The 23855-nt window shown below is 47.0% G+C and overlaps 1 protein-coding gene and 2 long non-coding RNA genes across 6 annotated transcripts; all 3 read left to right on the top strand.

The window, feature by feature from the left end:
- Positions 1-6683: 6683 nt before the first annotated feature.
- LOC123050472 (uncharacterized) lies at positions 6684-7316 on the top strand. Its single transcript, XM_044473261.1, has one exon. It carries the CDS (start codon positions 6775-6777, stop codon positions 7072-7074), a length of 300 nt encoding a protein of 99 aa, XP_044329196.1. The 5' UTR covers positions 6684-6774; the 3' UTR covers positions 7075-7316.
- A 1282-nt stretch (positions 7317-8598) lies between these two features.
- Positions 8599-16803, top strand: LOC123055036 (uncharacterized). Of its 4 annotated transcripts, XR_006426486.1 has the most exons (9): positions 8599-8970; positions 9040-9157; positions 9252-9416; positions 9645-9715; positions 11076-13181; positions 13512-13739; positions 15585-15708; positions 16533-16616; positions 16694-16798. It is a non-coding gene; the product is annotated as an uncharacterized lncRNA (long non-coding RNA). The 4 variants fall into 4 exon arrangements; XR_006426484.1 differs by having other exon boundaries at positions 9645-13181; positions 16694-16803; XR_006426485.1 differs by having other exon boundaries at positions 9224-9416; positions 9645-13181.
- A 77-nt stretch (positions 16804-16880) lies between these two features.
- Positions 16881-19242, top strand: LOC123055037 (uncharacterized). The gene is made up of 3 exons (XR_006426487.1): positions 16881-17913; positions 18124-18300; positions 18942-19242. It is a non-coding gene; the product is annotated as an uncharacterized lncRNA (long non-coding RNA).
- The last annotated feature ends 4613 nt before the right edge of the window (positions 19243-23855 follow it).

Consider the following 23855-nt stretch of genomic DNA (forward strand, 5'->3'; position numbering starts at 1 on the left):
TAAAAAGTATTATAAAGTGCAGCCAGATATATCCAATCTATTCTTGAAATAGGCAACCCGCACATACTCCCTTTCCAAAAAAAACACCAACCACCAGAGTTAGATTTATTAGTTTTGTTGCTAAAATATCGGTATTAAGACCTAAACTGCCAGCGGATGACCATCGAGCTAAGAAAAAAGAAAGAACGAGTTATATTTTTCACATGCTCTCCTCTTATAAATAGGACGGACAAAGAACCAGGTTTTTCGATCACTTACGGCATGTACAATGGTTGAGAAAATAGTCTTATCTTAAGTCTTGCATGTAATTTAGAGATGACAAAAAAAAATATGTCTACAATGGGTTAGTTCTTAGCGTTATCTTCAATAACTAGCTATTCCTAAAAACGTGGTGAGACATATTGTGCTAAGAGATCATCTCTTGTCTTCTCTTAAATAAGAGAAGATGAAAGATCGTGGATGTCGCCTAGAGGGGGGTGAATAGGCGCTTTAAAATAATTACGGTTGAGGCTTGAACAAATGCGGAATAAACCTAGCGGTTAATTTGTCAAGCACAAAACCTTCAACAACTAGGCTCACCTATGTGCACCAACAACTTATGCTAAGCAAGAAAAACTACTTAGGTGATAGCAAGATATATGACAAGAAACAATATGGCTATCACAAAGTAAAGTGCATAAGTAAAGGGCTCGGGTAAGAGATAACCGAGGCACGCGGAGACGACAATGTATCCCGAAGTTCACACTCTTGCGGATGCTAATCTCCGTTTGGAACGGTGTGGAGGCACAATGCTCCCCAAGAAGCCACTAGGGCCACCGTAATCTCCTCACGCCCTCGCACAATGCAAGATGCCGTGATTCCACTAAGGGACCCTTAAGGGCGGTCACCGAACCCGTACAAACGGCAACCCTTGGGGGCGGTCACCGAACCCGTACACTTTGGCAACCCTTGGGGGCGGTCACCGGAACCCGTCAAATTGCTCGGGGCAATCTCCACAACCTAATTGGAGACCCCGACGCTTTCCCGGAGCTTTACACCACAATGATTGAGCTCCGAACACCACCAACCGTCTAGGGCGCCCAAGCACCCAAGAGGAACAAGCTCAAGGGTACCAAGCACCCAAGAGTAATAAGCTTCTCAACTTGTAACTTCCACGTATCACCGTGGAGAACTCAAACCGATGCACCAAATGCAATGGCAAGGGCACACGGAGTGCCCAAGTCCTTCTCTCTCAAATCCCACCGAAGCAACTAATGCTAGGGAGGAAAATGAGAGGAAGAACAAGAAGGAGAACACCAAGAACTCCAAGATCTAGATCCAAGGGGTTCCCCTCACATAGAGGAGAAAGTGATTGGTGGAAATGTGGATCTAGATCTCCTCTCTCTTTTCCCTCGAAAACTAGCAAGAATCCATGGAGGGATTGAGAGTTAGCAAGCTCGAAGAAGGTCAAAAATGGGGGAAGAACACGAGCTCAAAGGATAAGGTTCATTGGGGAAGAAGACCCCTTTTATAGGAGGGGGAAAATCCAACCGTTATCCACCAACTTAGCCTGCGCAGCGCGGTACTACCGCACCTGAGGCGCGCTACTACCGCAGGGGCACGCGGTACTACCGCAGAGCCCCGCGGTACTACCGTCCATGCAGCAGAGACCAGAACAGCCACACGTGCACTAAGGCAGAGGGCGGTAGTACTGCTGGCGCGGTACTACCGCAAGGCAGGGGCTGTCCAGGGAGGGGATGGCACGGATATAAAAAATTACATCCGTGACTACTTCCGCAGAGTTGGAGTCGATGCAAAAACCCGACGCGGTAGTACCATAAGCCAGCCGCGGTACTACCGCACGAGGCGCGGATGTAAAAAATTACTGCCGCGTACCTGCGGAACTAAGCAGGGACCACGGTACTACCGCTTACTAGAAGCGGTACTACCGTGGGTCCTTGCGGTACAACCGCACCAGCGGGCGGTACTACCGCAAGGGCCTGCGGTAGTACCGCTCTAACGAGCAGTACTACCGCACCCCCTAGTTCGGCAAACAAGAGCAATATTTGTATAGACAAGGAAAACATAGGATGCTATCAAAACGCAGCTAAAGACAACAGATGGATCCAATAAAACCAGAACTGGCATAACTTCTGCAAATGAGCTCCGAATTGAGCAAACTCAAGCTTGTTGGATACAAGACAACGAGTGGCATCAAAACAGCGTAGTCAAACCTTCAACAGAGAAGAACCGGCATAACCTCCAACATCGAAAACATCATAGAAGATGCAAGTGAACTCCGTTTTCGATGAACTCGAGCTTGTCAACAAGATGACCAGAAGCTCCAAAACTCACAAAGAGAAGCAAACAAGAACCAAGAAAGATGATGCAAGGATGCAATGGTTTGAGCTCTCTACGAATGATATGATCAAGCTACTCATCGAGAGCCCCCCTTGATAGTACGGCAATCGATCCTATAACCTGGTCTCCCAACTACCATCATGAGACCGGTAAAATAGAAAACCTATCAACGGCAAACCTTTGCTTTGCACATGGTCCACTTGAGCTAGATGAAGACGATCTTGACTCCCTCAAGTTGGACCACCTTTCTTGAATGCGTTGGCTCGATGAAGACTAGTTGATTGCTCCTCCATACTCCACTATGGGTGAGCCACTCTTCCGCACATCTTCACAAGTCCATTGTCACCACAATGGACGACAAGCTTCAAGCATTTGATCTCTTCGTGATGCTTCCTTGAACTTGCACACCGCAACCTAACCCCACAAAGAACTCTCACGAAGATCATGGATTAGTACACAAAGCGTAATTGACAATGCTTACCATACCGTGGGATCGCTTGATCCCTCGGTACATCTTGTGCGCTTTGTGTGTTGATCAACTTGATTCACACTTGACTTAGTCTTGATCAACATTGACTCTTTCCAACTCTCTTCATTTGGATGATGTCTTGAAGGTAAACATGAATGATCACACAATCTTCTTCTTCAAGACATGCTTGCAATAAGCTCAACTCTCACATGACCAATCTTTGGATAAACTCCTTGAAACCAACACATGGACTTCAAGAAATGCCTAAGGACAAATCCTTCAAATATAACTCAAGGCAACCATTAGTCCATAGAGATTGTCATCAATTACCAAAACCAAACATGGGGCACCGCATGTTCTTTCAGAAGACAAGCCTTTTCTTATGATTTCTCTCTCCTCCATCTTATCATTTATTCTACGTGGCATTCCTAAGATAGAACCATTATACATGCCCTTACTTCGCTCACCCTTTTTTGATCGGTTTTTTTAATGCAAATAGATTCAATCTAGTAATTTATTTTAGGTTAAATCTTAAGTCTTGTTTGACCGGTGAAAGACTTCTTTTGTTGAAATTTTCTGTTTCCAAAATTCCTAAAATAAAAGGAAAAAACTTTTCACTTTCCTAAACTAAGGACAGGAAATAAGAAGGTAGCATATCTTCTAAATTAATAATACTCAACCCAGGCCTTTCTCGAATGGGGTATTATCTCTCCGGATAAATAGATAATTTCAGGAGTAATAAATAGGAGTAAATTAAATGAAGTATTGATATAACTGGAATTGCGGAAGCAAATACCAATTTACTAAAAAAAAGAAAAAAAAATCTTATCGAAATCGAAAGAACTATTTTTAAGATTAAGCAGAAGGGTTCACAAATAAAAGCGCTAGTGCCACAACTAGTCCATAAATTGTTAAAGCTTCCAAAAGCGATCGATTTTAACACCTCAAGGTCGCTGCAATGGAGGCCGTTAGAGTCTTAGAGATTCTGAGGTTTTGTTAACATATCATCTACTGGTTATTTTGACGTTGTATGCTTTGAATTGATTGCAAGTATTTTCCGTTGGTCGGAGTTGACCCGCGGATCCGATCCAGGTCACACCGAAGGCGTAGGTGAGGCAGCAGGAGAGGATGGTGAGACTTGGAAGAGAAGAAGGTGAGGAGCAGAGAAAGGATATGTGAATTCAGATGTCATCCATCGCACGGCCACGGCTCAACGTTTACACCCTTCTGTATCGCTGTGGTGCATTGACCTGCGGCGCGACTGAGATCGTTCGTGGCGAACGTGCTCTGAATTTCTTCGATCTGCACTCTCCTGAGCCGACAAGAAGATATGTAAAACTAAATGTGATGAGACTGATGACGTTAATAAATTAACTAAACGTGTTTTCTGATCGGAGTGATATCTCACAGAGTGAGTAAGACACAGAGCAGTCCGCCTTCCACTTGGAGAATGAGACTGACACGAAGCAGACGACCGGCGGCCTCTGGTATCATGGAAACCATGGCCTCCGGCCTCTGGTATTCCCTGCCTGTCCACGTCTCCCGTACCTCCGCTCTCACCGCGCCCCCAAGAGCATGTGGCCAAAAGGTGTAGTTTACTTACGTGTGACGGTGTGAGTACGAGTAAACCGCGTTGCTGAAAGGAGGATTGTTTAGTGTAATCACTTGCTGATCCTAAGAGGGGGGAGAAGATGCCCGGACGCTGCGTGCCTGGAGTGGACAAAATGAACTCTAGGTTGGCAGATTTGCAAGATGGAGCGATCTTTATCTTGATGTGTGCTAAGAGCATCTCTAGCCGTTGGCCCCCCAGGGGGCGCCTAAAATCGACGCCTGGGGTGACCGGGTGAAAAAAGTGGGCCTGGGGGCGAGTTGGCCCCCAGCTGCCGCCCCAGGGCCGGCCTCAGGCGTGGGAAAAAAAATGTGTAGCAAATTTACGTAAAGTTCGGCTAAAACACGCCAAATTTCGGCAAACTTGGGCTTATATTCGCGGATTTAAGTCGAGTAGTCGCCGTTACATATAAAAACTAATTAAAAAAAAAACTTGCTGAAGGCCGAGAAGTCGCCGCCGTCGTCGGCCTTCTCCTCCTTGACTCGGGCGCCCCTGCTGGCCCCCTCCCCGGCTGGTGGCGGCGGCGGCGCGTCGTCGTCGTCGCCGCTGTCGTCGATGATGACGACTCCTCCTTCGTCGCGGCCTCGGCGGCGCTGCTCGAAGCGCCGCAGGGCGGCGCGCTGGCGCTCCGTCGCCATCTTGATGGAGTCCTGGCGTGCCCATTCAAGGGCCGCATCGTCGTCGAGCTCGCCCTCGCCGTGCTCCGTCTTCACCGGCGCCAGCCCCGGCTCCGTCTTTGGCTTGACGAAGCGCGGAGGAGGAGCCGACGAGGAGGCGCGCTGGCCGCCCTCGTTGATGACGATGCCGGGCTCGGCCTTGACGTCGAGCAGCGTTGGAGTGCCGAAGGAGTGGGAGGAGGAGCGGGAGGAGGAAGAGGAGGAGGACGCGCCGAACCTCCTTGGCGCCCATTGCCCGTCGCGTCGGCGGTGCGCCGGGGCGGCCGCCCTCGCCGGGGGTACGCCAACGGCGGGTTGTTGCCGCCCTCGAGGTGCGTTAGCACGCCCTCAAGTGTGCGGTCGGGGGCGCCCCACCACAGGTGGCGCCCCTCGCTGTTCTTCACGCCGCCGACCACCGGCGCCCCGTTGATGGACGCCAGCCGCTGCTGCTGGCGGCGCTCGAAGTACGCCGCCCAAGCCGCGTGGTTGTCGGCGGCGTACTGGGGGAGGGAGAGCTCGGCGTCGGTGAGGGAGGCGCGCACGATCTCGACCTCATCGGCGAAGTAGGATGGTTTGGCCACGGCGTCGGGCAACGGGGGAATGGGCACTCCTCCATTGCTGAGCCTCCAGCCCGTCGGCCCGGTGCGCATGTCCGGCGGCGCCGGGATGTTCGCCTGGAACAGGAGCCAGGACTCCTGTTCGCGGAGCGAACGGCGGCCAAAGCCGTTGGCCGCCGCCTCGTCTCCGGGGAAACGCTCGGCCATCGGGGAGATGGAGTGGCTGGGGAGAAGAGATCGGCGGCGGCGCTCGGGAGATGGAGTGGCTGGGGGAGAAGAGATTGGCGGCGGCGCTCGGGAGAGGGAGGGCTGGGGGAGAAGAGCTCGGCGGCGGCGCTCGGGAGAGGTGGAGAGGTGGCACTCATCACAGGCGAGCGAGCCATATATAGCCGCGCCGCGTCCGAGGGAGGGCAGGCGTAGGCGCGGCGCCCCGTGAACGCGCCACCTGTGAGGAATCAATGGCAAAGCTGACCGGCGGCAGCCTTGCCATTGATTCCCCGCGGGAAACCGAGGCGTCGGGAGAAGATGAGGCGGACGGTGTGGCTTACGCGGCTGGCCCGCGGCGCTTTCGCGCCAAAAACGATTCGCCCGGTGCCCCCGAGCGCCCCAGCGCGCCGGGTTTGGGTTGGGTCCGCCGGCGCCAATTTTGGCCCGAGCCGGCGAAAAAAGGGTCCCTAGAGGCGTGACTGGGCCGATTTTTTGACGTCGGCGACCGAAAATCGTTTGGAGGGCCTTGTTGGGGCGGGTGGAGATGCTCTAAAAGCGACACATTTCATGGGCCACCACGAAGCCTGATCTGATGTACTCGCAGCAAGTGGATAACACGCTGACATTAGCACAGTGAGAGTCTGACAGCAGCGCACAACTTGCGACACAAGCGGCACGCCGCATTTCCCGACCTCGGCGTGCGTCCGACAGTAACCTGAGGCACCCGGTTTCCGCCCACGAGTCCACAAACCATGCGCGCCCCCGTACGTACGTACGTACGGTTACCCGTGCCGACATCGGCATCTCCTATAAAACTACCAAGAGGAGCACCGCCATTTGGCAGGCAGCTGAGCACACTCACACGCACAGCAACGAACCAAGCACTCTGCACTACTCACTCAGCACGGTTATACCTGGAATCGTGCAGTTAGTCCTATGGCGAGCGGCGGCGGGAAGACGACGGCCTCCTCCTGGGCGGCGGCGATGAGCGTGGGCGCGGGCACGGTGGAGGCGCTCAAGGAGCGGCACGCCGGGCTGTGCCGCTGGAACCACCAGGCGCTCCCGTGCGTCTTCCAGCAGCGCCCCGGCACCTCGGCCGCCGGGAACGGCGCCTGCGGCAAGGGCAAGGCGGCGACCACTGCCGGTGGGATGGCGGCGAGGAGGAAGGCGAGGCAGGAGCAGGAGGAGGAGCTCCGGACTGTCATGTACCTCAGCAACTGGGGACCCAACAACTAAACTAACTAGCCGATTAGTCATCAGTTACAGACCTCTAGATCTTCTTATCAGATGGCTAGATTGGTTTGTCCTAGCTGCACCAGTTCGTGTGGCAGTGGCTGGATGATGTTAGCTCAGCATGCAGACTCACTCTCGAGCTCGTGTAAGACACGGCGCCGTACGTAGTACTTCCATGATCTGGAAGGATTTCAGAAAGCATAAATCGACGTCCCTTCCGGCCTCCTCCTGGCTCAACTAACTGCAATGTCCAAACGGTCGCTCTGAATTTCCAGCATCGAGCGTCTAGGCTTTCGTACAGTTCATCGCCGTTACAAGTTAGTCAGTCATATGACCCAGGGAAAAGTGTCAATTCTGCTGCAAAAAAAGGGCATATCCGGACTATTGCAGTCGATGCTGCGTGAACCAGCTAATCCAGCCTGAATTATTGTTGCGGACAGAGCACCCATCCTTGCTCGATTGCTCCCATATTAAACTTTACCTGCATGCTGCAGCAGCAGCCTGAATTGGTTCAGAAATGGCGATGCATTTCCCGGATATTTTTCCAAGCAATGAGCCTGAGGCACGCGAGCAGGGTGTTAGGAGAACTTCTTAAGACACGAATCCTAGTTCGCATTCCAAGCTCACCTTTGGGGCATCAGTTGAGCACTGCTACACACACGATAAATTCATGCACGATCTGCGCACGACAACACATCTACACCCTTGGGTTGCCTCGTTTCGTAAATCTCTGTGGCCCAAATCATGTCGTGTGTGGATCGTGCATGCACGGATCGTGTGCACAGCACTTCCGGCATCAGTTTCACGTACCAAACCATTCCTTCATTTCGAGCCAAGGGCGACGCAGACCGTCGTCAGGGCAGTGTGGAGCTGCTCACCATCACAAGGAATCAGCTTGGCCGCGGACAAAAATGTACTACTAGTTCAGAATGTACACAGCGACAGCCTATGAGCAGTACTTTGCTGACAACAACAGAACAAGGTATCCTGCTAACCAGTTTGAGCATCCCCAATCGATTGCGCTGAGTTCACTGAGGCAGCCACACTCCAGGTTTGCATCCATTTGCTCCATCTGCTCACAGACCTGTCAAACTGACAGTTTCGGTCCACCTGCACATGGCATGACAAGATAGTACATCTGTTATGATTCACTAAGAACAAAATCATATACAAATTTCCTGTATGTTGGAATGACGATGGTGGAGATAGCTGGCACCGGCCCTACGGCCAGTGCGGGGCACTGACGAAGACTCCTTCCTTATCTTGGCCTTTCCTATATGGTGGAGTGATCTTGCCGCGGCAATGGAGGTGTAGCGGTTCATGGTAGAACGTGTGGGCGAATTGAACATATAAACCTTGCTAGAGTACCCGCTATTCTGGAGCCTTCGCGTCGCGCATGCGATCTGGGTAGTTCGTTCCGCCCCGCTGTAAAGTTTTCTGTATGTTTTACCTCTCTGTCAAATATCCAGCCATTGGTTTAAACTCACGCCATGATCTCAGTTTTGAGCAGATGACGGCTGGGCCAGGCATATGGGCGGGGCCGGCGTCGCAGCGTGTGCTGCGTGCGTAAGTTCGGGTCAAAAAAGGGTGGACTGCAGCGGTCATACGGTGAAAAACCTAGCCGGCACGCTCCTTCTCCTCGACCTTCCTCCTCTTCTGCCGCCGCCGCCTCTCCTCCTCTTCTTCTCTCTCCTGTGCCGTCGCCGCTTCTCACCCCCCCTCTCCACGCTAGCACGGTAGGGTCATCGGGATGAGCAGCGGCGGGCATCTGTCGGTGTGCCGGAGTACAGCGGCGGGCTTCTGTGGTGTGCTGGAGTGCGCGGATGACGAAAGCAGCGGAGGCAGCGGCCACGACCGTGCCCTCCTCTGCGCTTCCTCTCCAAATACCCTCGGCTTCCGGTGAGTTCTCCTTCTCTTTTTTCTCTCTTCCTCACTGCTCCTCTACATCCTTCAATCTCTCCTGTTTAGCACGGTGGAGACGGGTACACGGACTAGGCAGGCCACGGGACGACGGCTGGTCGAGCACCCACCGCAGCGAGGAGAGATCGAGTACAACTCCCAGTTCATGGAGGGGATGCTGATACAGGTGAGCTCTTTCTTTCTAATTCTCCATCTTCCCATGGTGCCCTGAGCTCTTCCTAATTTTTTTAAGGTTTGCTCTCCTCCTCCGCCACACCCAGGCCGAGCAGGCACCGGCAACACATGAGCAGGAGGAGGAGCCCTTCCCAGGCTCGCGGGCCCGCTGCGATGAAGCCGCCAGAGGAAGACCTGGACGACGACTGCTAGCCGAGGAGCCCCAAAGAATTTCCCCAAACTTTCCTGTGCCTCCGCCCCCTCTTGATTCAGTTAAGTTTTGATCATTTCTCTGTAGTAGTTGAAGTTTCTGCCTTACATTGATCCTGTTGGAATTGATTAAAAGATCATTTTATTAGTTTCCTATTAGCATTTTCCATGAAACATGATGATTACGTTCAGTGAGGTTCTCAATTTAATATTCTGAATGCACATATGTTTGATATTCAATTTGATAACAAAGTAACCTTGACCAATAGTTTTTGGCCATTTGCATATAGGTTGAGGGAGTACTCCTTGCTTCGAGAAGTACTTTTGATTAAAGCTTCTTCGATGCCCCATGAACACTCAGGTTTGCTTTCAAGCTGCGGCGGATTCTTAAAACGTATTGTGGTTCATGAATTATTTAGCAATGATAAAATTTTCTCTATTGTTATTTGTTCTTAGGATGTAACAAGTTCCCCATGTCGATGTTTATCTTAGCACATGACTGAATAGTTTGACAATGTTTATAATTTATCACTTTCAAGTCAGCCTTTGTGTGATTCAAAAAGAACCCACATACTGTTGCGGGGTACAAAATTACTTTTTCAGCTGGGTTTGTTCAATAGGCTGTAAATTTTGAGCAGAACGATACAGATCAACAGTCCATGTTTATATATACATGCATAAGAATATGTTGTGCGGCGAGGATTTGTACAGATTGGAAAGGGAATTAACTAACATCTTCGTAACGGCAGAATGTTCCGTGATTCTTCACGTAAGATACTAAGATTTGTTGATGATGCTTTGTTTGAGGTTCTGTGTACATTGCACTTCAGTTCAGAACATGGAGGGCTAAGATGATCACCAATCGATGACTATTTCTTGTGTTTATGGAAATAGTACCCTGTAATGAATACCTTCAGCTACATAGATTCCTCAACCAAAGTTCATGATGGTTCAATTTATTTGATGTTTTCTTCAGTTTTGGGACGGCAATCACAGGAGCCATTGCATTTTCTTTGTCACAATGGCATTAGGTAGTTGTACCTACTGCGGTTGTTACACTAATATCTACTTATTACCTGTTGCTATAGTTACAAAGCTTCAACAGTTTACTATAAATTAGACTGGACTGATTCCTAGATATCATTGTATTTTACCCATAGGATCAATTTCCAATGAGTTGGTGCCTAGGGTCTTGCGGCGAGCACATTCTCTTTAGCTGCTGCCATTTATTCTGCTGCTTTCGTACAGCCTAGCACTCTTCTGTGGTGGGGCATATGTTATTTTGTACCAATGATAGATACAGAAAGTGCAAGACTTCTACTCTCTACTTAATGAACTGATTTTGCTTCAGGATAACTAGCTTGATTAATTAGCATGTTTCTGTGATCAATGAATTACTAAGGTTGTGACCCCAGCTTGGAGGCTTGAGTTCCTTCGGTAGTTCTTTATTTTACTTAAATGATCATGCACCCTTTACTTAACATATGTCCTTTTGTACCTTAGCAAAGCATTAGTTAGATATCTCAATTTTTCATGTGGGTCGTAGTCGTTGCTTAGTTAGCATTATTGTTTTGTTAGGTGTTATCATGTGTCCTGAACCTATGCAGATAGGTCTTACTTTGTCTTAGTTATAGTTAAGATCAATGCGTACTGGAACATTTAAGTATTTCACCTATAATTTTCCAAGATTGTGGCGAGCATATGTTTTCATCTTACTGCAGGAGAGGTTGGTTTCACATTGTATTTGGAAGAATGAGATGCCCCAGATCAAATATTATCAAAAAAGCAGAAGAGCTAGGTGTATATATGCTGAGATGATCCGCTCTTACATTTTTTCTTGACGTGTAAAAGGTGCACTAGCTTGTCTATGGCCCTCATTGTTGTTTGGAAACATTTCTGCTCTTCGCTTCAACAATGCGCTCCTTTTTTTGTGAAGAGCAATGCACTCATTGATGCTACTTTGTTAACATGTCTTCGTTGGGTCTTGTTTCTTATTTTTATAACTACGGATTTAGCAAGAGACTTTTTTGCCTCTGTATTTTCACCATACTTCCATTTCATATTTTTATTAGTGCAGTTTCTGAATTATTATCCAGTGCCTTTTGGAGCTCGAGCTCCATGGGACCCGATATTTGTACATATTTCAACCTGTTTTTTCTTGGAAGGTAATCATACGCTGATGGGGAGGGTGTACCTATTTTTTCATCAATTTGCCTTCTTTTGCTCTCCTATTACCATTCCCCTTTAGACATATCTTATTTGAGATTGTGCCTTCTTCGCCTTATGACATCTTTTTCTTAGCGAGTAATTCCACCATCTTTTTTGTTGTTTGGTTCCTATTTGCTACTTCAGTGGTTTTTCCCTGATCCTGAGATTTTGTTATTTTGTTTCTATCTGGAGTCTGTAGAAAAATGAAACCGTTTTACATTTTAATTTGCTCTGCAACTAAAGTCATGTTGGACTCTAGGTGATGAAGGACTAGCGTTGAGCCTGAGGTGACCTCAGCTCATTTTTTTCAATTCTGATTTAGTTCAGATTTTGAACCATGATTGCTACTTCAAATTTGATTATCTTTTTTTGTCTTTCTGTAGTAGTGTTTCGTCTTTTAAATTGCACTGCTATTGGTACTTTGATTCTGCTTCTAACCATATACAAGAGCATCAGTGGGGAGCTAGGCCTACCTCTTATTTATGTTCTATGCATCTAAATGCCGCCCTTTTTCATTTATACTCTTACAATTATCTTGATGTATGTAATCTTTTTTTATTCGGGTGATTTCGCTCACGAGATGCTTACATGGTACTTGAGGCTTAAGCCTATGTACCCTGCATGTTTATTGATGTGGTTCATCATGCCTTCCTAGCTCCTTTTCAGCTGCCTGCTCAAAGTGATTGGGCATGTGATGTTGTTGACACTGCTGTGTAAATAATATTTCGTGCCCAGCATCTTAGTTCAGCTGATGGTTTGCAACTTATATCACTTACTTACCTGCTTTAAGTAGGTGATTTTAATGCTTTAAGTAGGTGATTTTAACCTGCTGGAGCCCTCTGTGATGAAAAAAGTGAACTGTTCATGCCTTATTTCAGAAAACTAAATATGCGCCATGCTGATATACTTCATGACGAGCATGTTTTTGACATCCATTAATGATGCCCTGTTTTGACTTTTGAGTAGATGATTCTTTATTTATTAACCTATACACCAATATTGTTTCCATTGATCAATCTCATAGTACTTTGTGTGTGTTTTTCTTATCTTGAGCTGAAAACTTATTGTCAGGTTAAACTATTTTGTGGATCATTTATAATATGGATGTTCTGTAAAAGAATATTTACTGGAATGTTATGTAAAACCTAAGGCTCAAAAGGAAAGCTTCGGTAAATTAGAATATTAATTGAAATATTTAGGCGTTTCATTAAATTGGTCTGGAAGTCCAAGCTCATCCATTTAATTATTTGAGAGCATCATCAGTATAGTTTTTTTCCAGAGACACAATTTTGAGAAAAAAGATACATGGCCACCAAATGAATGTGTTGCTATGCCGACTACTGTCCAGTCCATTTACACTTCTTATTTTCCTCTCTCCTGGATTTCACAGGGCTCGAGTCCTATATATATTCTAAATGTATTTATGCAATTTTACTCTGCTGCTTGCACATCCATGGATCTGAAAGTATTGCGGGAGCTCCCATGATGGACTATGATGAAAAAGTATTTCTTGTTGCCTGTTCTGTTGTGGTGCAAGTGTACCATGATGGACTATGATGAAAAAGTAGAGGGGCATTGCCCGCTCTACTTCTTGCTCCAGTCAAGGACCTAAGCTCCTGGTAAGATCCTCTTTCATTTGTTTTCTTTTTCTTCCATGCCTACATATCTTTAACTTTTATTAGTTTACCCTTTTAATTTGTATGATTAATTTGTTGCTTATATTGTTGTTACTCCCTCTGTCCGGAAATACTTGTCCTAGGAATGGTTGTATCTAGACTTATTTTACTTATAGATACATCCATTCCTAGGACAAGTATTTCCGGACGGAGGGAGTACTAGCTAATTTGGGTGTTGAACAAATTGTTTAGATTTTTTTCTGTAAATCTGAGACCCTACATTGGTTTGGAAGTGAATCTGTAACCTTTTGTTTAATTTAATGCATGCTAAAGCTGATGCAGATGTCCTGTATTTGATGGCCCTCCTATGCCCTGCTCCTCTCGCATTGGTGCAAATTCGCTTCCTCCCCCGCCTCCGTCTCTACGTGTGCAGCGATGACCCCGGGAGGAGCTCGAGCCGCAGCGGTGGTCCATGGTTCCGTCGCCTTCGTCCTCGGCAGGAGAAGCGTGGGCTGCAGAGGATTCGTCCGACCCTCGCGCTGCCGTCTGTCCACCCTTGAGGTCCGTCCCCACTTCCTCACCTCCATCCTCTCTCACTGTCATGTACGCTCTCATGGCCGGACGAGGCGATGTCGAAGCTGAAGTAAATATGCCCAAGAGGCAATAATAAAGTATTATTTATTTCCTTATATCATGATAAATGTTTATTATTCATGCTAGAATTGTATTAACCGGAAACATAATACATGTGTGAATACATAGACAAACAGAGTGTCACTAGTATGCCTCTACTTGACTAGCTCATTAATCAAAGATGGTTATGTTTCCTAGCCATAGACATGAGTTGCCATTTGATTAACGGGATCACCTCATTAGGAGAATGACGTGATTGACTTGACCCATTCCGTTAGCTTAGCACTCGATCGTTTAGTATGTTGCTATTGCTTTCGTTCATAACTTATACATGTTCCTATGACTATGAGATTATGCAACTCCCGATTACCGGAGGAACACTTTGTGTGCTACCAAACGTCACAACGTAAATGGGTGATTATAAAGGTGCTCTACAGGTGTCTCCAAAGGTACTTGTTGGGTTGGCGTATTTCGAGATTAGGATTCGTCACTCCAATTGTCGGAGAGGTATCTCTGGGCCCACTCGGTAATGCACATCACTATAAGCCTTGCAAGCATTGTGACTAATGAGTTAGTTGCGGGATGATGTGTTACGGAACGAGTAAAGAGACTTGCCGGTAACGAGATTGAACTAGGTATCGAGATACCGACGATCAAATCTCGGGCAAGTAACATACCGGTGACAAAGGGAAGGTCTGACCGATAAAGATCTTCGTAGAATATGTGGGAGCCAATATGGGCATCCAGGTCCCGCTATTGGTTATTGACCGGAGATGTGTCTCGGTCATGTCTACATAGTTCTCGAACCCGTAGGGTCCGCACGCTTAAAGTTACGATGACAGTTTTATTATGAGTTTATGTATGTTGATGTACCGAAGGAGTTCGGAGTCCCGGATGAGATCGGGGATGTGACGAGGAGTCTCGAAATGGTCGAGACGTAAAAATCGATATATTGGACAACTATATTCGGACTTCGGAAAGGTTCCGAGTGATTCGGGTATTTTTCGGAGTACCGGAGAGTTACGGGAATTCGTATTGGGCCTTAATGGGCCATACGGGAAAGGAGAGAAAGGCCTCAAAAGGTGGCCGCACCCCTCCCCATGGTCTGGTCCGAATTGGACTAGGGAAGGGGGGCGCACCCTTCCTTCTTTCTCCTTCCCCCTTCCCTTCTCCTACTCCCACAAGGAAAGGAGGAGGGAGTAGGACTCCCCCCTATGGCGCGCCTCTCCCCTTGGCCGGCTGCCTCCCCCTTGCTCCTTTATATACGGGGGCAGGGGGGCACCCCAGAGACACAACAATTGATCCTTGAGATCTTTTAGCCGTGTGCGGTGCCCCCCTCCACCAAATTACACCTCGATAATATCGTTGCGGAGCTTAGGCGAAGCCCTGCGTCGGTAGAACATCATCATCGTCACCACGCCGTCGTGCTGACGAAACTCTCCCTCAACACTCGGCTGGATCAGAGTTCGAGGGACGTCATCGAGCTGAACGTGTGTAGAACTCGGAGGTGCCGTGCGTTCGGTACTTGATCGGTCGGATCGTGAAGACGTACGACTACATCAACCGCGTTGTGATAACGCTTCCGCTGTCGGTCTATGAGGGTACGTGGACAACACTCTCCCCTCTCGTTGCTATGCATCACCATGATCTTGCGTGTGCGTAGGAATTTTTTTGAAATTACTACGTTACCCAACAAAAGCTGCAGTGGCGCAACGACATCTTTTCTTGTTTCTGTACTTGTTGAAACAATCGATGACCTCTTTTTTCCTGCAGGATAATGTGTTTGTTCCGCTGATCTGTACAGTTTCAATACCGAGTTGTTAAGGAGAATGTTGATGATGCATATTCTACGACTTGCAGACCCCCCAACAGCAAATTCAGTCCTACGTCTTTGATGGTAAATATTATTATTTTGCTGTGTCGTTATACTGTTTTTTCAAAGGCTAAGTTGGTATTCTTTTTCTGGAGAATAGTAGTTCGAGCCATAGTTCCAAGAATGGAGCTGGACAGTCTTTTTGAGCAAAAAAATGATATCGCAAAGGCCAGGATCAAAATCAATACATTAGTATATGTGCGTGCGCTAGACCCCTTTCTTTGTTTGCCAAATCAATACATTAGGCTTTTTGTTCCTGGATAGATCACACGGTTTTTCTTTGTTTGCCAAAGTAGTATATGTGCGTGCGGTAGACCCCTTTCTTGTGTTACATGGCCTTTTGGATAGTCGTCATCTGTTACCTTTATACTCCTGAGGTGGCTGAATTTTTTGAACCACTGCCTAATTTTATTTCAAGAACTAATTGAGTTGTAGATGTTCCTTACTGTCACACCATACATGGATATGCCTCCAATAGATTCTTGTGGATATTTGAAATTAAACGTGTTCTTCATGAAGACATTTTGGCAAAACTGTAGTTGCCATGCTAAATTCTTTTGGTTGGACTTCACACTCTTCACTGTGCTTACCCCGTGCATTTGGGGAAGTGCTTATGCAGTGTCTGTTTACCCAGGCAATACTGCAGAAACTTAAGAAACTATTTCTTAAGAAAAAACAGATAGCCTTTTGTTAGCGGTTCTTATTTTTGGAAATATTTTCCAAGGTGTGTATTCTCATATAGTCATATATTTGCGAGGTGAAAAACTAACTGTGATGCACACATTATTAAGCTCTGTAGATAGGGAAATATGTCCAACTCTACTAATTCATTATATCTGTGTGAATAGGTGAAGCGTGAAGAGCTACTTGAATACACGTGAAATGTCATTTCATGTCATTTCAGGACTTGAGAGAAATGCTGATATTATGAGGTGCAATGCACATTTACTTAATCTTCTAATTAGAGAAATGCTGATATTTATGTGTGAAATGCTCATTTCCTTAATAGAAACATTTACAAGGATGGCCGACAGTGTGCGGCACTGACCTAGATGGCGTGCCGCATCATTTCGGCCCAACCCCAATGTTTCCCTCGCCACCCACGGCCAGATGGCAAGTACCCGCAAATCTCACACTGCCACCGGGGTGCTCTGCCTCCACCTATTTGCTTATTGTGGTGCGCCCTGTAGGTCGAAGACATCCCGACAGAGCAGCACATGCCTGTCCCTTCTTTCATTGGCGGTGCGAGAAAGAGGATCCACCCGCTCCCTTATGCTGATCTGAGCCTTCCTTGTGAGTTGGTTCCAATTTTTTTACTGACTATATCTTCTACTTTTTGCTTTGTGAATCCTATGAAATGGTGTAAGTGAATGCATTATGGTTATTGTGTATCATATCAACAGACATATGTTCGTTCATTATAAGTGCAAATTGTGGTTGGATCATGTTAAGAACTTATGTCTGCTGTAATTGATTTTGGTGAAGAACAACAACTGCATTTTTTTTCTCTAGCTTGTGAACGTTGAACACTTTGGTCTTCCTGTTGGTGCTTCTTTCTCATGTGTGTACGTGTTATATTTATGAATTTTCTATGGGTTTGAAGTGGTTGTGATCTATACTTTGAAGATCCATGAACTGGACTAGGCTTTCTGAATTCTGATAGAATGAGAAGCCTGCGGTCAATATCTAAATGTTCCTCTACCATCACAGCTTGAGTTAATATATAAGGATTTGGATTTTGTTTACGATGTTTTAACTCTGATGTGGTAAAGATGATGAAACCAGCACTTTTAGTTGAGTGAAATCTAAGAAAACAATTACATCGAGGTGTTGCATGTATGATGTATGTCAGTTCATGTTCTTCAGAATTTAAGTGTTTCGGATGATCATGCCATGTTTCTATGGATTGCCATTTTGTCCAACGAGAGCAGTGAAACATCAAATTTAGTTAACCATCTCATATTTGCATTTGCTTTGTGATGTTTCCGTTCTACCTACAATATTTGAAATAAGACATTGTATTGCTCACTGGGAACAAGCATCACTTTCTTGGAATATCTTTATCTTCCTTGAGTTTTTAAGTGAGTTTGTGCTACGCTGCCAAGGAGCTCCAGCAAGCATGTGTACCTGCTCTCCTTGCCCCTGAGCTCCTGTACCGGCAACAGCAACTCGTAGCAGAACCAGAAGCATTACACTGAGGCGCTCAGAAGAAACCCAAAGGATCCAAAGGTAATTTCTGATGTTTTATGATATTCAATTGCTTGAGCTAAAAAAATATGTGAAGTTGTTTCGCTGTTATCATGTGGATAACATCTCACACTGCATGTATGCCATTTGAATTAGCTAGCCTGTAGATGACCATTGGCTATAGGTGCTTCTGCAGTGTAGGTGTTGTGATGTGGAGTGTTTTGTAGTGCTAAGCTATTGGCAACGTTTCAGGTATACGGCAACACGGCTGCCTGTTACACAAGACGGGTGCCATGCCTGAAGTACTGAAGGATACTGAGAAGTGCATCGAACTAGATACCACATTCTACAAGGGATACACAAGGAAGGATGCAACCCTGTTTGTTTCTAAAGAATGCGACAAAGCAATGGAACGAGCGTGCCTGAGTGGTATGTCTATTCTTGCAAACCCTTTACACATGGAAGACATGCTGTTAGGGCCTCTTTAAAAAGTGGTTACTGTTTCAACAATGCATGTAGTGCCTTCGCTCATTAATGCTTGCCTTCTACCATACATGTCAACTGATACATTTGTTCATGTCTACGTCTTGGTGTAAAAACAAATATTGTTGTTTGCCCTAACAAGAATATTAGCTCGAATAAGTCCAGACATATACCACCTGAAAAGGCTCAGGCTCTTTATGTGTTTATTTACTGAACATTACAAATTCAAATTAGATGTTCAAATTCTTTACACCACAGCTGCCAACAGCATGTTTCAGTGCACATGTGTGCTAGCAAATGGGCTTAAAATCAAAAAGGTGAGGGTCTCGGTTTACTGGGCCTCCTGATTTATCCACACAGACAGATGTTGATGCCTTAACCCTATCCATCCACCCTCCACAACAACAGCCGGCCTTCAATTGCTCACCAACCGAAAGGACGAAATAATCAACTATTTTAGCAGCAGCTGGCCCAATAGCCTTAGTGGAGAACGCATGGCAGCAAAGGAATTTTATCGCATAATAGATACAAACTTCAGAGCTGGCTCAACATCCAAAGACAACAATCTCAATCATGTTTTATCACAGGTAACATATGTTCCTGACTGTCTTAGCGATATAACAACACAGTCTGAATATGATCTCCAGCAAACAAACAAACCACTATTATTGGAGCCTGGACAATGATATCGAAGGAATTTTTGCTCTGAGCAATGCAGTCCACGAAGAATAGCAGTTATGAAGAGTTTCCTCAAAGAAGTCGTTCTAAACGTCCAGCGATACATCTGTCTAACGTATCTCTGCCTATCTACATTCCTTGCTTATAACATTGTAAATGATCGTTCGTAAGGTTCTTAGAAAACATGTATCATCAGCAACCATCTATTTATCATCAATCCATACTTATTTCCATATGTTTCATTATGTGTCTACATATTTTGATGCACACTCTTTCAATAGTTGGCTTGCTCTCGGCCTTTGCGCCATTGGCGCAACAGGTCATCTAGTGATAGACAAGAGGCAGCGGCTAGGGATGGTGTTGTGCATATAGCCTGTCTCCACAACAGGTCTAATGTATCTCCTCCCCTTTGATCCAAGGGCTCCAGAGAAGCCCTAACTTTGGCGGCGGCGCTCACGGCGCCGTTCCCTTTTTGAAGGCGTCACTTTGGGAACCTTGGGGTTGGGTGGCGCTTGTGGGTGGTGGACGACGGCGGTGGTGCGGCCCTATCCTAGCATGGATTTACGTCCGTTGCTTGGAGATGGACTCGCGTAGGTGGAGGTCGTCGGCTGGCGTCGTGATGGCGTCAATGGCGGAGGACCTGCCAAGGCTCGCGTAGGTGGAGGTCGTCGTTTGGCGTCGTGGTGGCGTCGATGGCGGAGGACCTGCCAAGGTTATCACCTCAATCTGCTCTGAAGATGGACCAGTGGAAGCTGGCGGCGACGACACATGTGAGTGCATCAGACCGGTTTGAGCCCCGGACCCGGCAGATGGCTTGGTCGGGGCCTCCGGCTTTAGATGTTAGGCTTAGGTGAGAGGTCTGGGTATGTGGCCCAGCTTGCACCCCTTCATCATTTGAATAGGAATAGCGACAGATGTTGCCAAGATGGCGGATTCAGGCATATTGTTATTCTATTTTATAAGGTCCTCAAAAATAATTAATAAAATGGCCACATGCATCTTCCAGATACAGAGGCCAGGGTTATCCTTCTTAAAAAAAAAGAACAAACGAGGATGAAATCAATGAAGAATCGCGGAAGTTATACGCAAATCCGCAGCCAGGGTCGGGCGGTACGACCATGCGCGATCATACCGTGCCCTTCTGGAACCTGCACGTGGTCTTTCATATTTTGGTCATCATTTCCTTATACGAACTGCAATTTAGGCGTTCCTAGGCTAGTTGGAATTTATGGACGACCCGATAATCTCATGATATTTGATTTTCAATTTGGGCTCGTTGGAAAATGTATTTTGTTTGTTATACTCTCTAGAAAGCATGAATGTAGTGCGTCTAACTTCTTGTGTTTGGCCCCAACTTGGTCCCTTTCCTCATCAGGGGGCTCCAATACACCTACATAGACAAAACAAAAGCAAGGAAAAACTAATGAAAACGAAACGTTAGACAATGACCTCAATAAAATGCACAACAATTTTTTTATATGCAAAATTGACATGAAAATGGCTAGATGGATGCGATATCAGAGATTTTGATACGAAAGTGTGCAACAAGTGAGCTCTAAACCATGACACAAGACCCACTCATCGTCAATTTGTACGTACTACTTCCTGGACCTCCCTGACATCGCCATGGCTGGTGTGACCAACTCCACAAAGAAGACTAGTGAAGCATCTGCCACCGCCATGGCTCTGACCTTTTAACTGGAGAGTATGATTTGTTCGTCGCTTATTTACTTGTTCATGTGTTGGCCATAATTGCTTTTTTTAACACAGTACGGACGCAAGCGCTCATACATATGCGCATACACTCACCTCTATGACTACACACACGCACACCCTATCCCTATGAGCACCTTCAAGGGACTGAGTCAGCATATCGTCTTTAGATTTACGAAGTTGCCGTAGGCGCCTCGTCGTCGACGGGAACGTCTCCTCCCACTAAAAGCGCCTCGCTGGAAATCCTGAATAATTGTTGCTATCATAGATTTAACTATTCTATGTCTAGTACGTCTCATACATTTATCTACCAATATGAGATTAATATTGTTAAAGTATCATCAGATTTATTTATGAATTAAATTAATTAGAAAATTGGTCATATGCCCAACATAGAAGGAGGAGGAGGGTTTGAGGACTTTCATGTACCTCAGCTGTTGGGGCCCAAATTAGGATGGAGTGCTAGTACAAGGTCGGAGCAACTCTAGCAGACCCCGCAAAAGCCGCAAACCTGCAAAATTTCGGTGAGTATACGGACTCGGCCCAATTTTCTGGCCAGAACAGAGCCCGTATACTCGCCCGACCCGTAATTTTTTTTACCACGGCCCGCAAACCGCCCCCCCCCCAAGCATTATATCTACGGGTTCGCGGTGCATTTGCGGGTCGAAACCCTATCCCCCACCGCCGCGTCTCTCCGCAATTCCCCACTCCCCTCACATTTCTCGCCACCGGTGAGCCCCTTCCGCCTCCAGCCGCCATGTGGGGCCGCATGTGGAGCTCCGGCCGCGGCTCCGGCGGGGGCGGCGACCCCAAGCGCGAGCGGCGTGTCCGGTCGGACGGCGCGAGGAAGCGCGGGGCGAGGAAGGGACGAACAGGGGCCTCTCACCGCCGAGCTTCCTCGTCCCCGAGATGGACGAATACGACCGTCGGCACGGGCGTATGCCCTCCTCGGCCGCGGGCTCGTCCTCCGTCGCGAGATCTTCCCACTCCGCGAGCTCTTCCTCTTCCGGCGCGAGGCTTCTTCCCGTGAAGAGGGAGTGGTCGGAGGAGCCGGAGGAGCCGCAGGAGCCCGAGGAGATCATGCGCTGCGGCGTCGTCGGGCCCGAGGACTTCGTCGCCGATGACGCGGTCGTGGCCGCCATTGCCGAACGCAGCTTGCGCGAGGAGGCGGAGCATCGGTGCCACCACGAGGAGCTCGAAGACCTCGTGTTCCAGCAGGCGGTCGCGGTGAACCTCGCCGCCAAGGAGAAGCACAAGGAGTGGCTGCGCATCCGCGAGGAGCAGAGGGAGAAGAACATCGACCTCGGCAGCTCCGACGAGGAGGATTGAGCTCCTCCACCGCGTCGTCCATGGCCGCGAGCTCGCCGCCGTGAGATCCCCACCCCCTCTAGTACTAGTAGTGAATGTAGTATGTAGTATGAACTAGTATTTGTAATGAATTAGTGTTTGATCATGTAGTATATGTAGTATGTGATGAACTACTATGGTTGCAATTTCTTCCGGGAAACTTCTTTTCAAATTATGCAGTTTCATATACGGTTTTCGACCAGCAAACGAGATCTTCGTCGAACTGCAAACGCGTTTTGCGGGTCGGGATTTTGCGGGGTCTGCTAGAGTTGCTCTTAGGGGTGGTGTGCTCGCTGTAGCAAGTACTAGTAGTAGAACTTACAAATAGTTTATTTTTCCAAAGTGGTGGCTAGGGCATACACCTCCCCTCCAAGCATCACTTGTGAGTCTATGGATTCACCTCCCCTCCACTTCCCTCTCCGGTGCTTGGTGGCATGGAGGAGAGTCGTGTCTCAACTTCGGTTAGTAGTTTAAGTTAAGGTTTTTAGTCCTCATATGGGTGGCGTTCAGGCGGATTCAGCGTACATGTGGGATACGAGAGAGGAGGAAGTTAAGATTACATGGACTTTGTCACAAAGGTTGAACCTGAACCATGTCGCTAGCAACCTAATAAGTTTGTTTTGAAGGAACCATAAGTGATTTCTCCCTAATAAGTTTCTTCTTTGCAGTCCCATTTGCAATTGTAGGTACGCCGCATAGAATGCACGCATGATGTTTTTGCATGAGAACTAATCGCGTAGAAAACCAACACCGGAGCAAGACATACCGACCGCGCACCATGGAGGTATAGTCCGAGAGAGAGACGACCTCAATTGGCACCGTAGATTATCAACAAACACAACATGTAATGACCTTGAGATAAATTAACAAAGACAATTGCAATTCCATCCCCTGAGAGGCCACACTAGCGAGCCACAACACCAAATTTAGATGTTCTTCTCCCCGCGCATGTCTCTTCCCTTCACGATGGAGGCAAGAAAAAACTCAGGATTAGGAGGGTGAATTCACATCTCACACACCACCACCACCACCCTTTTCAACCCTACCACGGGGGAAAGACTTGATCGGGTCTCAAATCTAGTTAGCCGGCGAGCTCCGACCACCCTAGCTCCAGCCCTCATGACCACAAGATGGATCATGAAGAGCAGGAGAGTTAAGCCACGATCGGGTTTATTTGGAAGAAGGACATATATACAAGATCCAAGCCCCCCTCCCACTCACCACTAGCCATCGTGGCTGTCGAAGATGGTGGGGAGGGAGTCAGAGTGGGAGGGGGAGGAAAGGAGGGCTCTCAAAATGTGTTCTGGTCAGAGCGAGAGCAATGCCATGGGGAGGCATAACACATGTGCCTTTCCAATTCCCGTCGAATGACCAACAGTTTGGATTTTGTCCTAGGGCCAATGAAGCAAGAAAATTGAAAAATAGGTTAACTTTCTAACAAAAATACGAGTTCCTTCCAAGTAATTGACTAGATCAATAATATCATAACAATTACTATTCTGATAAATGATTGTTCTCCACAAATCTCTATTAAGATATTTGCTAGGCACATATATCATAGAACTCTGTATCAAAATATTTAAAGATACTACTAAATCAAACACATAGCTTTATTTGTACATCTAAGTGACACAAAAATTAATATGTATATGAATGCTGACATACTAATTTTTTTTTTCCATTTTCTTACATCTAGATGTAATTTAACATAGTACAAAACAAGTTTCTTAAAATAACATATATTTTGCAACAAAATGGAGTTA

The sequence above is a fragment of the Triticum aestivum genome, chromosome 2D, assembly GCF_018294505.1.
Source record: "Triticum aestivum cultivar Chinese Spring chromosome 2D, IWGSC CS RefSeq v2.1, whole genome shotgun sequence".
Classification (NCBI taxonomy): Eukaryota; Viridiplantae; Streptophyta; class Magnoliopsida; order Poales; family Poaceae; genus Triticum; species Triticum aestivum.

Excerpts from the sequence above, each read along its gene's own strand:
- LOC123050472 (XM_044473261.1), top strand. The coding sequence starts at position 6,775 with ATGGCGAGCGGCGGCGGGAAGACGACGGCCTCCTCCTGGGCGGCGGCG.